The sequence below is a fragment of the Scophthalmus maximus genome, chromosome 10, assembly GCF_022379125.1.
Source record: "Scophthalmus maximus strain ysfricsl-2021 chromosome 10, ASM2237912v1, whole genome shotgun sequence".
Taxonomy (NCBI): domain Eukaryota; kingdom Metazoa; phylum Chordata; class Actinopteri; order Pleuronectiformes; family Scophthalmidae; genus Scophthalmus; species Scophthalmus maximus.
This window is the reverse complement of record NC_061524.1, coordinates 17,731,300-17,746,667: the sequence shown is the minus strand read 5'-3', so window position 1 is coordinate 17,746,667 and position 15,368 is coordinate 17,731,300. Positions and strand designations below refer to the sequence as shown.

Here is a 15,368-nt window from a genome sequence, read left to right as displayed (position 1 = left end):
TAAGATCTTGGCACCTGATAGATGCTGGTGCTCGCAGACATGCTGTATATGTGTAAGTAAGAGATACAATCTCGATAGTGCAAACAAAAAGTGTGTGTGTGTGTGTGTGTGTGTGTGTGAGAGAGAAAGGGGGGGGGGGGGGTCTAGGTGGTTGCTGCAAAGTCTTGTCGTCCATTTCAGTTGTGCAAATTTCCCATCCACCTGTTTTGAAGTTGCAAAGGCTGGCACCATTTCGACAACAAACATGTTGCCATGCTGCATGTATCCAGGTTATTAGATGACTATGAACTATGCAAGCCAAATGTCAACGACCAAGCGATGGCTCATTTGCCAAAAGGTCGGACTGTGTCTCATCAGCGTCACATTAAGGGCCAGATTAGACACAATCTATTTTTTTAATGTAGCTATTGCACTTTGATTATAGACATTACTTGATTATTTCATAAATAATTATTGTGTTGTGATTGCAAGCAGAACGCCTGCACCCTTCGTTTTGGTGTCATCTGTATTTACGTAGGGGGGGGGGGGGTCTAGTGTTAATTTAAAAGTTCAGGTGGCAAAGAGTTTGTTGAGATCAATGTTTTAGCAGAATGCAAATGCACATTAGGCGTCCACACAAACGGACGCGCAATGCGCCCAGGCACGGTCTCCGTGCACAACAGAAAACATAATATTGATAATTTAAAAAAAAAAATTGTGAATGCATTGTTCCATTCTAGACTCCAAATGAGCGAAATAATTCATTTGGAAGGACGAGTTCCCCTCGTGTGCGCTAACACAGCTGTGCGTAAAACGTGACAGATTCGTGTAAAACGATTATTTCATGTTCAACATTTGCATTTCACAGAGAAAACCTTAATTAGCATGATGACCAGTGTGAGGGGCATTTTCGTGTTCTCTAATGTCTCTGTGTGGAGATGAAGTGTGTTGCTGGGAGAACTCACGCTGCTGTTGTGTCCAGACCAGTGCACCATCGCCTGGTTGTGTGCCGAGTCCCCCGACAGAGCAAAAGTAGAGGTGTCCAGGTAAGGCTCACTCTGTCTCGGGTTAGACCCCCTGGCTTCCTCCCCGGCGCGACGGTGCTCGGCTCTGGAGGTGGAAACACCTTGGACCGTCTCCACAAACCTCTCTCCTGGCTGCGCGCCAACACTGATACTCCTTTCCACATGTTCGCCGAATGCCGGACCCGCGCTCCTCTTCGCCCTCTTTCTTGGCAACATATTCGCCGCATTTCGCCGTCGGTCGCCCTCGGAGATGTCGCCATACTTTTTGCCAGGTGTTCTGAGACGACTCGGAGAGTTTGGCGGCGTTTCAATGCAGCTCGGCGCATCCTTTCCGAGTGCGCTCGGGAATTCCGTTCCGACTTGCTCGACGTTGTCCGGCTTCAGAGCGCCGACTGGCTCGGTTCCATACGCATTTGAAACTTTTGCGCACTCGTCCACTTTGACCTCCGCGGATTTTCTTTCCAGCGGCACAACATCCACGCGGTAAAATCTGTCGTTTGCTGCATGACAACTTATTTCCGCGCGAGCCGCAAACTTCGGGTCGAGCAACACGAAAGCCAAAAGAGAAAAATTCCAAAATGACCACAGTCCCATTGTGCTCTTCCAAACTGACTGTCTGTCAGTGGGAAGGGGGGGTGGGGGGGTTGGGGGAGGGAGGAGGGGGCACGTGTGGCAGAGCTATTCAACTTCTAAAATATTCAAGGCATCAACCTGACGGGCAGCAAGCCATCCAGTAGACCTGCTCACGTCCAGGACTTTGTCAAAGTGAGGCAGGAGTTGGGGAGGCGCTGCGCATCAGGCGAACGCGCCGACGGAGTGTGACTGCGGGGACGGTTGGAGCTCATTGTTCATGAGGATGTTCGTGGGGGGGGGGCGGCTTTAGAATATTAAAATCATTTTTGAAATCATTCCACGGTCCTGTTTCCGTCTTCCCCATTCAATAACGTCTTGGGCGTTTTATGTAAACACAATAAAAGTTATTCCCCCCAAAAAAGCACTCGATTGAGTCGGTGAGGTTGATAGCAAAAAAAAAAAAAAAGTAAGTTTTGCTTTGCAGAACAGTAGCAGTGTAACAAGACAACCCCCCCATCATTTGTTAGCATCATTCAACACCGGGTTCGCCTGTCAGAGAGGACATTTCAGGGGGTTGGGGAACGCAGGTGGACTTCTGACAAAGACTGAGTCGTGGGAGTTGCATGGCTTTGATGTGTTAAGATGCAGAGGTGCAGGATTTGGGTTCTTTTACACCTTTATTTTTGATGCCGCTTTTTTTATTGTATTAATTAGGCTACAAATACAGTGCGCCTCAGGCCTTCTGCCGCACAACAGCCCTGGCAACAAGAGACCAAAAAAAAAAGAAGCTTTGAAGTCAGAGTATGATACGTTTGGTGTCATCGTCATGACTTGTGGTGTCAAACAGGCAACTCTATTTTAACCTCCTCATTTCATGTATTTTAAGAGTAAAAAAAACAAAACGCAGAGCGTTCTCCAAATCAATATGCAATTTAAAAGGTATTAGTTCCAATTAGTGGAGCCAAATGCATGCTGACTGGCGATCCCCATTTCCTGCTGACAGAGCTCTCTGTCAGTTGTTGCATAAATTGTATTCCAACCTTGTAAGATGCGTTATTTGTTCATATCTAAAAAGGAAAGCCCTAAAGAGACTGTATCCCATCTTCTTCAAGGACATGGCACGTGTGGTTCACAAGAACAGGAAAAAGAATGTAAAAAAAATGTAGATGCCATGGAAAGACGTTAGATATATTTTTTTTTTTGAGATAAGGAGTGAGCAAACACTCCTCCCATCCCTCAGGGTTAAACCAATCCAGTGCCTGGATACTCAAACTTCCACACTTGGGTGAGCACGACAGGTATAGTGCTGACTTTTAGTTTGGAGGGAAACACTGTGAACATGAAGCGGCGTCTTTTACTGTGCTGCACACTCCCCGTGTCTTGCTCCTCACTCGATATAGTGAACGCGGCGCGTGTGTGAAAACAGGTGAAACCATATCACGCACATTTTTCAGAACTCGTATCCAGGACTACAGCTTGTTACTGCTCCGTGAATGATTTCTCCGCTGCAAAATCATGCCTCTGCTGAGCTGTAAAACACAGTGAAGTGGGGGAATAAGATAATTTACCACCCTGGAAAGCCGCACAGCGAGAAGCAAGCAAGGAAACTATCCACTGGAAGGGCTGACATTGACATGAGTTCATTGCACCCTCTGATCCTCACAGAGCAGTGAAAACAGCAGTCAGAAGAACATAGCCAGCAGTGCCACACTCCTCAGAGACCTCACTTCTTGGTCACCGGTTTTTGGCACGGCTGTACAAACAAATTGAGATTCATACAAGTGAGGGCTCCGGGCAGCAGGTGCTACTGTTGCAACTCCGCCTCACACCATGACAGCTCACTCTCTCTCCACAGCCCACTCCTGCCGGAACGCCTCAGCAATGAGGGGGTAATTGGACTGATCTCACTCTGTTTACCCATTATGCTGCTAAAATGAAGTGGGCTGTTCCCAAACACACTGTGACAGGCCGCGGAGGGAGGAAAGCCACTTCCATCAATGACACATCTTTTAATCTGCACTAACCTTGGGCCGAGAGAGCACTGTGCAGATTACAATGTACGTGTGTCTCTGCGTGCATATGAATGTGAATGTTACAGGGCGAGCGTTTGAGCTAACGTGGGGGAATATCCGGAGGGGGAAGAGTTTTGATGTGTCTGCGAGTGTGTGTGTGTGTGTGTGTGTGTGTGTGTGTGTGTGTGTGTGTGTGTGTGTGTGTGTGTGTCTATGGCCCACATCCTGCATGTGCTATGACTATGACAAGGAATATTGCATATCTTCCTGTGGAGGACAGCTCAGATTCTGCATAAATCTGAGCCACAGTGAAAGAGAATAAGAGACAAAGAGAAATGAGAGGACAAGACTGAAAACTGTGTACAACGGTGTAGCTCATTCAGCTGTAGGTGCTCTGCCTTGCCAGTGTAGATCATTACTGAGATTATCAGATGTAATCAGCTCACTCTGGTGGCACACACAACACAGGCAGTCCCTGCAAAACGGCCCCGTGCTCTCGCCCGGTTTCCACTGGAGACAGGGAGCAAACTCGCAGGCTTTCAGGACAAAATCCCATTTGTGCATCTGCTGTCTGCATCCCAGGCTTGTTAGTTCCAACACTTCAGTGATCCCGGCGGAGCGGACGCACAGGCAGTAGCAGGGACCATAATGGCCATCACCCAGACAGCTCACACTCGCATGCAGGAGATGAACAGCAAGGTGCACTCCCCGCTCGGCCATACCTGCGCCATTAAAAAGAGAAACTTTCTTTTATTGCAGATGGCCAAACGGTTATTTTGTACCACCTTCATTGTCTAGATGAAGGAGAGGCATTTTAAACTCACAGTGGGAGGAGCAGTTTAGGACAGTTTGCCTCGGCAATAAACTGGCCCTGTCACTGCAAATATAACTCTCCTGATAGGTGGATCACTGTATTACTATCAGCCGCTTGATGTCTTTGTTCTCCAGCGTTTGCCTGTACACGATGAACACGGGGCAAAGCCCGTCAGGATATCAGTAATCTACCTGACCTCCCACTGCTGCAGCTCATCTTTCACACAAAGCTGTAATGAATCAGTGTGTAGAGTTTTCTCACCTGTGCTGGGTCAGTTATAGTTTTTTTGCTCCATATTCGCCAGTGGCAAAAGGATATTTCCCATGCGTTTGAACTTGGGTGTGATTGTTAAAGTTTGGCCATTAGGTCTGTTCAGAGCCGTCTAATGAGAGTCGCGACAACTCCGTTCACTCCAACGGACCTGCGTCAAATGCTAACCACAAAGGTTTGCTCTTCCTACAGTACAATTTCCACTCTTGCAATACAACATCCACTTTAAGCAACTAAGCATGGTATTTATGGCTGCGTTTAGGCACTCACAGCACCTACAGGGAAGGTTTATGTTCTTTGTTAAAAATTGAAAAAGGTAAAGCACAAGTTTCATTTATTAAACATTTTTTAAACAACAACTTCCATTCGACACATTAGCGCAGGGGAAAAAAGTTGCCACGCAAACCATGCAAAGCTATAACTTTCTTCTCAAAATGTAATTGGCAAAACAAGTTCTTTGATATATGCACACAATTTCAAGAAGACAGGGTTACTCAGCGAACAGGAAAACTGTGGTCTTGAGTCTTTCAATGAAAAATGTGGGTGTGATTGTATAGTTTTCTGTTGCTGTTGTTTTCTATTGCAAATAAACGTGGTTTGTGTAAAACCCAATCATGTGACTGTGCACACTTCTCGCCTCATCTGACTTCTTTTCTAGTGATGTCACTGCAACTGCAGATCTCAGCAATTATATTAATACAATGCTCATATCATCTAACTGCAAAAAATAGCAGAACAATCCTTTAACAAGGACTGGTACTGTGCTTTGGCGGATGAGGATGTCACTTATGCTTTGCAGGGTTGGGAGTTTCTCTCCATGCAGTGTTGAGTTTGCATGTTCTCAATGCTTCTCCCGCAAGTCGGGTGATTTTTATACTCAAAATTGAAATATCTGGCCAGAAATGTGTGTGACCGTCTGTCTCTGTCGACTACATGATGGACTGACAACCATCGCAGGGTGGTCTCCTGTCTTGTGGCCACGGATCTTGAGTAGAGTGAATATGTGAATTAAATGAATGAATACGTGCTCCTGTTAAACCACGTCCGAGAGAGGATGTTTGTGGACGTAAACATGAATGTTTTTGATTCCTTTTCTGCTCAGAGTATGTCACCACACTCTGGCCCAGCAATTAGGACCAACAGATATACTACCACAATTAAGAAGCTGCTCTGTTCATTTCTAATAAACATGTTTGTTTCTTGCCACTGGAGAGCAAACACCATCTGTTGTCAAACGGAAATTCTTTGACCCACTTTTAAATTCCACATTTGATTTTCTTAAAGGGAAATGCCAGCAGTCTTATGCAGAAGGGAGGTTTGACTTGCACAAAAGAGCATTTCATCGCGTGTGAACCTTAGTCCATATGTTAGCATAACTATAAGTACTTTTTTCCCCATGAGAGACATCCATGCTGAAGACAATCACGAGCACATTTCATATACCGAATTTGACTCACTTTGTGTGTTCGACAGACAAAGGAAGAGAGAAGCAGTTCAAACTTGTAAAGCCGTATTCTTGTATGATGAACCCATCCACAGACAGCGATGCCACACTTGTGCATAATTGCATTACAGTATGCTGAAGAGTGAAATTAAGAAGAAGTCAGTGAGGAGAAACAGTAACTACGCTCATCTGGTGCCACTTCCGTCAGCATAAGGACGTTTTTTCTGCCTGACAACAATGTGTACAGCACAGTGCTGGTGCAGCTCATCTAATTTTAACATAAATCAGATGTTTTCTTTATGTTAAAGTTGAGGCAAATACTCCCAGAATCTACAAATGGACCTCTGTTTTCACTGACATCGTCATTTGGACATTGTGTCCGGTTTCTAGCTTTAGAACATCTCTTTGTTCACTAATATGGCTAAGGACGTCCAACCACAATGTGGGTGTAATATATGCATGCATAAGTTTAAATATTGAGTGGTAATCTTATTTAGGTTACTTCCAATAGGATTGGATGAACAACAGGAATCTGATCAGAATAAATGATAAACCAAAAAAAACAAAGGCGTATTTAAGAGTTCATCCATCCATTTCTCCTTGTTAGCATTAGCGTATAATGTCAGAATTATAATCAGTATAACATGCAATGTTTAAAGGAACCAGTGCGCGCTTTTAATGGGAACTGATACTAGATTTTAAAAAGCGCATCCTCTCCATCTTCCCTGCTCCAAGATCATAAACAAGTAATGGTTGTATCAGTTTACAGTTGTGTTATATGTTATGGTGGCAGATGAGAAGTCAGAGGAAAGAAAAGTATTCCCTGTTATGGATTTTGTCCCACGCTTTCACACAAGCTGTGTAAGATGGACTTTCAGTGGGATTCCTTCAGGCTTTCCTCACCGACTGAAAGAAAAGTCGATACTGTTTAAAGCCTTCTGCAACTTTTCCAAGATTTTTTTAAATGAGCACTTGAGAACTTGGCCAAAGGTGGTGTGTTCTCTGCTCCCTTACTTTTTTCGAGTCTATTGGCAGGCAATTGCTTACCACCAACAGCCCTTCTCCTCCCACCACACATGGCCACACACACATACACACACACACACACACACACACACACACACACACTTCTCCTTTTTCTCTCCCTCTCTTTCTGGGTCTCTCTGTCTTCCTTTCAAGTATGTCCCCACCCCCTACCCCACCCCATCCTCTCTGTCTATGTGTCTCCACTTGCACTTCCTCGCTCATTTCCCATGTCTCACCCCTTTTGAAGATGGAGACAGCTCGAGATTCAGCGTGGTTTCGGTTTTTTCCAGCAGCCAAGGGGAAATGGCTCAGAGAGAAGGGCTCAAGTTCGATTACAGCTGTTAATCAAAAATCTACACTGTCCGGCGCGATGTGAGAAATGATTTTGGTTTCAATCTGTCGGAGCCACTATGTGTTGCATGCACTGAGGCACGATATGAAGAATATTGTACATCTACCCACACTTACTCTCTGGGCAGAATTCAAAATTGAAAGCTCCCCCGCCCAAACAAATATACTCACGGAGATATGCAAGAGGAGACAAATTAAACTGAAAACAGAACAAATACACCATGATGCTCAAGCTATTGTATCATCTCTAACTTAGTGGAACTCACTCACCGCATAAAAATAATGTTATTCTGCAAACCCTGGATTGTGTTTTGTTCAGTATTCTGGAACATTCACATCCACACTCCACATTTTTTTTCAAAGCCTCTGGGTATACAATCTGTGTGGATGATATTGTGGCATACATACAACATATACATTTCAAACTCAAATTGTTCTCCCTTACAACATCGCTTAAAGGAAGTCTTCAATCTCAACAAAAACAAGTAGTCAAACTCCCAGTTTCAACACGTCCTCCAACCTGAACAACCACATACTGTAGGTTGTTTGACTCTACTCTCTGATACCACCTACAATATAGGAGCATCTCCAGAAATAGCAAGGATTCATAAAAAGAATAATAAGCTGTCAGTTAAGTCGTGTCCTTTATGGAAATGTATTTTTTTTAAATTAGGACCTTAACACCACTGCTTTCCCAACACAGTCCAACAAGGCGGAAACATTTGTTATGGTGCGTTCACACCAAGTGCGCTCTACCCCTGCACACCTGATCCGTATTAGAGTCGTGACAACAGAAGTCCAAAATGTTTGCACGTCACGTGACTCATGTAAACTTTCAGATCGCTACAGGAACTTTTTGGCGCTCAATTCAAATCTATTATTCAGAGCGACACAAACGCAATTTTGGGTAATTAGTAGTCAATAAATGTATCTATTTACAATAAAAGAGGCCGACATGCTTATGCATTTAATCACTTCCGGGTAACTATTGAGAGGCTCCATTTTCCGCCATTGCTGGGGAAAAAAACTGGTCCAGTGTAGTGAACGGAGATGTCGCTACTCTCTCTCTCAAGAGCTCTGATACTGGCTTAATGCTGATTGGTTAAGCATTGGACACAGTGCTACATGAACACCGAGCTCAGGTATGCGGAAGAGGAGTTATAACGAAAAAAACAACCTTCCTGAGTCTGTCCTCTGTGGATTTATGCCGGAGCCGATTCAGCCGTTGGTTGGGGCAGAGGAACAAGAGCCCGTTACAATGCAACTTGGCAAACTTCTCTGCGTGGACACGATAACTTCGTGCTGTAGATTTTATGCCGTCTAAAAAGCAAGTTTAACATGACTTGAAATTCAATGCACTGCACTGGGTTCCATTCACGTAGTGAGAAATCCCACCAATTCCTCCACCAGGGGGTTCCCCTCCCCTGGAGAGTCCTTGCATTCATACACAGGAGGAGAGAAGGCTAACTTGCCAGCATACATCCGAACATGGTTCTGAAAGGACTTCAGATCAGAAGTAGACCTGCAGTGCAACAAAATGATATCTCAGAGTCATTTTTTTCCGTTGCCAGTGAAAACAGAGAAAAAGTCAAGTGCAAAGGGAAAAGTGACATGTGACAAAAAGGCTGAAGGGGTTGTACTACAACCAGAAGACAGGGTTTTGTGGGAACCTTAGCGATAATGTAGCAGGACCAGGCAAATTAAGAATACACATTGAGAGAAGACTATTGTCATCATCAGAAGGCAACTTGCAAGACCAGAGGATGATTCAGAGGATGACTGTAAAAAACAGAGAAAAGACCTTTTTCCTGACTCAATATGAAGACTCAGCTGTTTCAACACCTGCAAGGAAAGACAAGCACTCTGTGCCTGATTACTTACAGCGCCACATGCTTCCCTGGTACCTGAAGAGCCTGGTACCGCCTCTACACCCTAGAGGCGGTACGTCCACCCTCTCTGAATCCCATGTCTCTGGAACAGGCACAAAGCTTTTGCCAAGCTTTTTGAGGCCGACTACCTGTTGCAGCCTTGCAATCTGATTTATTAATTACCATGCGCTGTTGTCATTTGCTCAAGTTCCAATAATTAGAGAAGTAGATTATTTTTTGCAGCACAAATCTGAAGGTTTGCCTTTTGAAGAAAAACACCTCACCTTTTTGAAATGAAACACCTCAGTGCATACCAACTGTGGGATACTGCTATAAACTGAACTGCTGATGAAAAAATAAATCATGACATATTTTAAGTAGAGTGGTTCTCAGGAAAAAGTGCTAGCTTGCAAAAGTGAGTGACTTTTTGTTTCCTGTATGTCATATTCGGAGGGGATGGTACCTGGCCAAGATCTCAGGCTCTCAGGATCTCGGGCATCTTTCTGGGAGGATTACCAAACATGGAAGCAGGAGGAGTCATCTAGATGAGGTGCATTGCTGCGCTTGCTACCCCTCTGCACCCTATTACTACTTGTATTGGACTGTCACTGGAATGAATACTTACTGAAGATGTCAGCATTGAACATTCATCCTCCGTGGCTGCCACCGTTACTTTTTGCATCTGCATCATTATCCCATCTGGCACAGTCCCAATACCTTTCATAATCATGCACCGGAGTAGACTGATGGCGATGAATTGCATGCGATGAGGCCCACTTAATAGTCACAGTTGCATTTTTTCCCCTTCTTTTCAGGTGGAATACCAAGCTGTCACATTTACAGGCTTCACTGTGAATTTCATGATAAAACCGTGCAGATACAGAAAGTGAGAGGGATGTATTACATTTCCCCCCCAGTTTTCGCAGCTGTTCCCACAATAAAAATGCATACTGTACCTAGAAGACCTGATCAGAATTTATCACAGCACACAGCTGATTAGAGAGCCAGGGTCAATTCAAGCCGGAATGTGGAGACAAATGAAATGGTAGAAGGATCAAGATTGCCCGGAGGGATACAGCAGCAATGCCACAGATGCATATGCAACAAAGATTCAAGCTGAATGTACAGTGTAATAACATATGTAAAGCTTTTTATGGGCTTAGCAAGTGGCTTTTTTTTTCAGCTTTTTTGTTTTGCGACTGTTCACACAGTTTAGCCGAGGCTACTTAGTTCCAATCAAGGGGAAGCTTAATGCTACAGCACATCAGGACACTAGTGTGTTTCCATCGTTTTAGCAACACCTCAGTGAAGTCCCTTTCAAGTACAATTGTGCATAAAGCAAGCTCCACAAAGGAATTTGTTCTTCAAGTTTTGTGTGCAAGAACTTGACTTGCCTACACAGAGCCCTGACCTTAACCCCACCCGACACCTTAAGGAATCATTGGATGGGCTACATTCACTAGGCTTCATTTAAAAATAATGCTGCTCGTCTGTTTACCGTTACTGTTTACTCACTCCACTTCATTCAGAGTTTTGTCACAAGTGTGCGCAGGAAAATGTCCAAAACGAGACATTTTCAATAACAGAGGAAGAAGTGCCCAGAGCACAGCTGTGTCCCACTTTGTTCGGCGTCATCGTAATTTAATGGCGTTCTAAGTTTTCATGGGAGTCCAAGCCTTCCCGACCTGAGAATACGATGGCTGGTGAACATACGCCGGAATCATTTCTCCGTCACCTCTCACACAAAGGTCTGCAGCAGAAACCTGGTTACCGATCACAAGTCAAAATTAGTATTCAGGTATAATGAAACGTTCCTGCTAACCACTGGCATTTACCATTCAAAGATAACGTCCTGCAGTACTGATAAAATTTTAACCATGCACCATTAGTTTTGGCTCATCCAGATGAGACCATCTCATTTGGGCAGGAACTGCCGGTTCAGTCTAGAATGACAAATCCCAAATCATCTCCGCTGCTCTTACTCATAGAACCAAATACATTAGGGTATATATATTTTTTACATGAAAATTATTTAATTTTTATGGCGGTTCATTTTTAGGATGCCCTATACGTGCTTACACATTCATTATGCCAATTAATGTAATAAAAGACCAGTGATATCTCAGAATATCTCAAATGATCCCTGATCCGGTCATGAACTATGAATAGCACTGCAATCTAAAAGGTTTCAACTTACAGCTGATGTTATCAATATCTATATAATAAACAGTGGATCAAATGACCATGTGTAATGGTATAGTGATTAACGCACAGACACTTATCATCTCCATTTCCCTGAGCTTCACAGAGGACATTATCTTTTTATTTATTGCTTTCGTGTTTATGGCCACTATGTAACTGCTTTGGTTCGCGCTCCCCAGTCACATGGCATCGTTGTCTGCAGCAGTCGGCAACTGTTTCCACTGAAAAGGCTCCAAAAGGCCACTGTGCACTACTGCTCAGCACCAAACAGTTACAAGTAAAGGAGGTGGGGAATTCAGGAGCTAAACAGATATTTCTTTGAGGAGTTGGGATCAAAACAGAGCATAGAATTTCCAGTGTCGACACAAACACGCCCTTACAGTGAACGCTGCTGTTGCTCTGCTGGATGTTTGCTATGATATAACTGAAGTGTATATGGTTGTCTGTATTTGTCCCGCCAGAGTTTCAATATGATACTATATATTTTTGAATCATAATATTGGGCCTAGTGACCTCTTACTTAGTGTTTTGAGCCGCTGCGTCATTGTACAGCTGTGTGCAGCGCTCCATGCCCCGCTGTCTCTCTTGCTCTCACACAGCACTCTGACCGTCTGTCAGGGCTCGGGGAACAGAACTCAAGCGCAGACTGGAGTAGGTGAAAAAGAAGCCATGAGTGTGGGCCGGCAGTGGGAGTGCTGGGCCCGAAGATGGCTGGGCTGGCAGAGGGGTTGCTGGGCAGTGTTCCTCAGTGCGGCTGTAGACTTGATGTTCCAGTGCGTGGCGTGGCTATTGGCAGCAGAGGATTCCAAAGGTGGGTTATTTCTGAGAACAGAGATCCTCCAGTTAGTACGTCAGAGAACGGAGCAGACATGTGAGTGCAAAAACAAGAAACTAGACTCGATACAAATCTCCACACACTGTGGAACCTGAAGACGGAAACGCCCATTAAAAACATCCATAAAGTTTCACATTTCTCGGCAGGCGGGATTTAGCATAAACTCTGCAGATGACGCAACAAGCGTACAGTTCTTAGCCGGCAGACACAACTCAGCTTTAGAGCATCCTTGCTCTGTAAGGGGGCGTACTGTGTACAAAAAACTAAACCAAGTGTTTAGGATGAGAATGAAAATATGGCTTTCTCAGCACCAGGAATCATTAATGACATATTTAGCTGTAGTCTAGCGCAAAATTAGAGATGAATTCAGTGTCGGTGTTCTGCTTTGCGGCTTTGAAGAATCTACATACAAGTATAAAACATAAAACTCTTTGTCTGCAGCATACACAAGCACATGTGAAAACTTTGTTAGAGAAATATTTAAAATTAGCATGCTTAATAACCTTATGTGGAAGTCAAAGCCTCCCTCTCAACAACCCAGTCTAAACCAGTGCGATAGAAAAAAAATTAAGAATAAATGAAGGATCACATTTTATTTGGCGTCTCACCAAAGTGCCAACATTGTCATTACAAGCTACTGGAGCAAAACAACTTGGGGGTGCTGAGCTTTTCAGGCTGAGGGTATGCGAACATGGTGCTCGAGTCTGGTGGGCATTTATAATTTCCAAAGTTTAAACCGCCTCCTGCAGGGCTCAGTATTATCAGGGACGACGCGATTTTTTACTTTCTGGATCCCTCGACTGCTCGCCGTTGTTAACTCTGATGCTTTACTTTTTCTCCTTTTTTTTAACCCCACGCTGAGAAGAAAAAGCAGCGGTTACACTGCACAATAGTTACTGAGCATTATACTGCCACTGAGGGTGCATGTTCTTGCTCATTACACAGTCACTCCATGTCACAGCGGATCTAATAGAGTCGCTGTGATGGAAGTGAGCGATGTGAGAGGGCAACGTGCGGCTGCAGCGGATGGAGGCTTTAAGCTTCCCTCTGTGTCTGAATTAAAGGATCTCCCCCCTGTGCCCCGGCTCCTCGGCGCTCCTCTTCCTCTCTGCCGGGTGGCTTTCACCACAGCGAGATGGAAATGTGACACAGTTAGGTGGGACTCCTGCCTGGGCCTGCACAGAGGAATGGAGGTGCGTGTGACACATTTCCGGCGACACCTAGCTGCATCCAGAACAGCTGCTTGAGGACTGTTATGACAGCTTTCCACCGAGAGCACAGGAATCCATCTTCTCTCCCCCCGACACGTCTATTCCAGTTCAGTCATTCTCATTTTTTCCCCGTTTTCAACAGTTTTTGCCGCGCTGTCATTCAGGCGAGCCAAGATTGGGTGGTGGGGTGTGAAAAGTGGTGGAAAGCGTTCATTTAAAAAAAACACTTGGCAGATATAATTACTCAGTTCTTTGAAACCTTCATTCCAGTTACCGAAACAGAGCTCCTGAACGCTCGCACTACTCACCGACAGATAGTAGAAAGACAGACTTTGATCTCGCATCGTCTCCTTTCATGTGACTTTTGACAGCTTTGCCAAATCAGACTTAATGCCGTTGGACAATTATGGGATCAGAGGGAGACAACAAAGGAAAAACAAAACTCGTGTTTCCTTGTTTCTTTTGAGTCCATGACATTGTATAGTATTCATTTTCATGCACTTGTTAAAAACATATATTACATACTTTGCGTGAACTCTGCGGAGAGTTAGAGGAGTGTGTAGTTCAGCTCCAAACGGTTCACTTCTACTAATCTCAAAACGGGCACCTGTTTATCCTGGCTTTGCTGTGCAACACCAGCAGGAAACCAGGAGACATGTTTTCTGAGCAGCAGCTTATGCATAAAGCTCTGCTGCAAGACACAAAATGTGGACGTAAAAAGTAAAATCCTCCTCCCGGGCAAAAGGAAGCCTAGAAAAACAATAGTGTGCCTTGGGCACATTTGGAGGGCACAGGGCAATTTTTTTTTAAATTTCTTTTAATAATCTCTCTGAAACAGATGACATTAATGTTCCACTGATATTGACTAGTTAAAGGCAGGAATATTCATTGAATGTTGCACTTACACGAAGTGAAGGCAGTTGAGTGAAGGAGTAGAGAGCTAAAACATGGGGCAGTGAGACAGGTGGGCTAGAGTCAGTGAGTGGAGGATTGTTTTCAGTCAACAGAACAGCAATTTTGAGTTTTACGGTTTGATATTATCATCGCTACCTGATACACTGTAGCATGTCACCTACGAGTCATTATTTATTAATGGCAGCAGATTTGCAGAGAGGTGGTTGGGGTGGATGACAGGTGTACAGGACGCACAACTGAATGTAATTCCTAGACAGATTCCAACAAAAACTTTTTTGTGGCTCAGGAGGTTGAGTCGGTCGTCCAGCAACCCGAAGCTCGGTGGTTCGATCCCAGCTTCCCCCAGTCCGCATGCCGATGTGTCCTTAACCTTAAATTGCCTCTGGTGGCTTTTAAGGTTATTTATTAATGTGACATAAATAAATAAAGTCCTTTTTTTAACAACATAAATATGGATTGTGTTTATGTGTCTAAAATGTTATTACACTGTACATGATCTATCTTACAAACTTAAAAACAAATTTATCATAAGTCTGCAAATAATACATTGCATGATCATAATAATTATAATAATAATATATATTATTATAATTATTATTATAGACTTAATACATTGTCTTTTATTATGAAACACTGTCAGTGAACATTTCCAGAGATGGTTATATTTCAACTAGATATATTCCATCTTTGCTTTATTTCCAGGGTAAAAATAAGGACACACGCACGCAAAAGTGAAATATATGTTCTATAAGGTTAAAAAAATGGAAAAAATTCACACAGTAATAACAATATGTTGAGAAGAGGGATACTTTGATAACCACAACAGATGCATGTGTTTACTTG

At 43.9% G+C, this 15,368-nt stretch overlaps 1 protein-coding gene and 1 long non-coding RNA gene across 2 annotated transcripts in view; both read right to left on the bottom strand.

The window, feature by feature from the left end:
- The window catches only part of sorcs3b (sortilin related VPS10 domain containing receptor 3b), a 43,569-nt gene extending 39,130 nt beyond the window's left edge, over positions 1-4,439 (bottom strand). Inside the window, exon 1 of the mRNA XM_035606715.2 lies at positions 945-4,439. Within this exon, the coding sequence (XP_035462608.2) occupies positions 945-1,598 (654 nt within the window). The 5' untranslated portion in view covers positions 1,599-4,439. The remainder of the gene's footprint in view (positions 1-944) is intronic.
- A 7,204-nt stretch (positions 4,440-11,643) lies between these two features.
- LOC118283669 lies at positions 11,644-13,848 on the bottom strand. The gene is made up of 2 exons (XR_004784629.2): positions 13,008-13,848; positions 11,644-12,386 (listed from the first exon to the last, which is right to left on the bottom strand). It is a non-coding gene; the product is annotated as an uncharacterized LOC118283669 (long non-coding RNA).
- Positions 13,849-15,368: the final 1,520 nt, after the last annotated feature.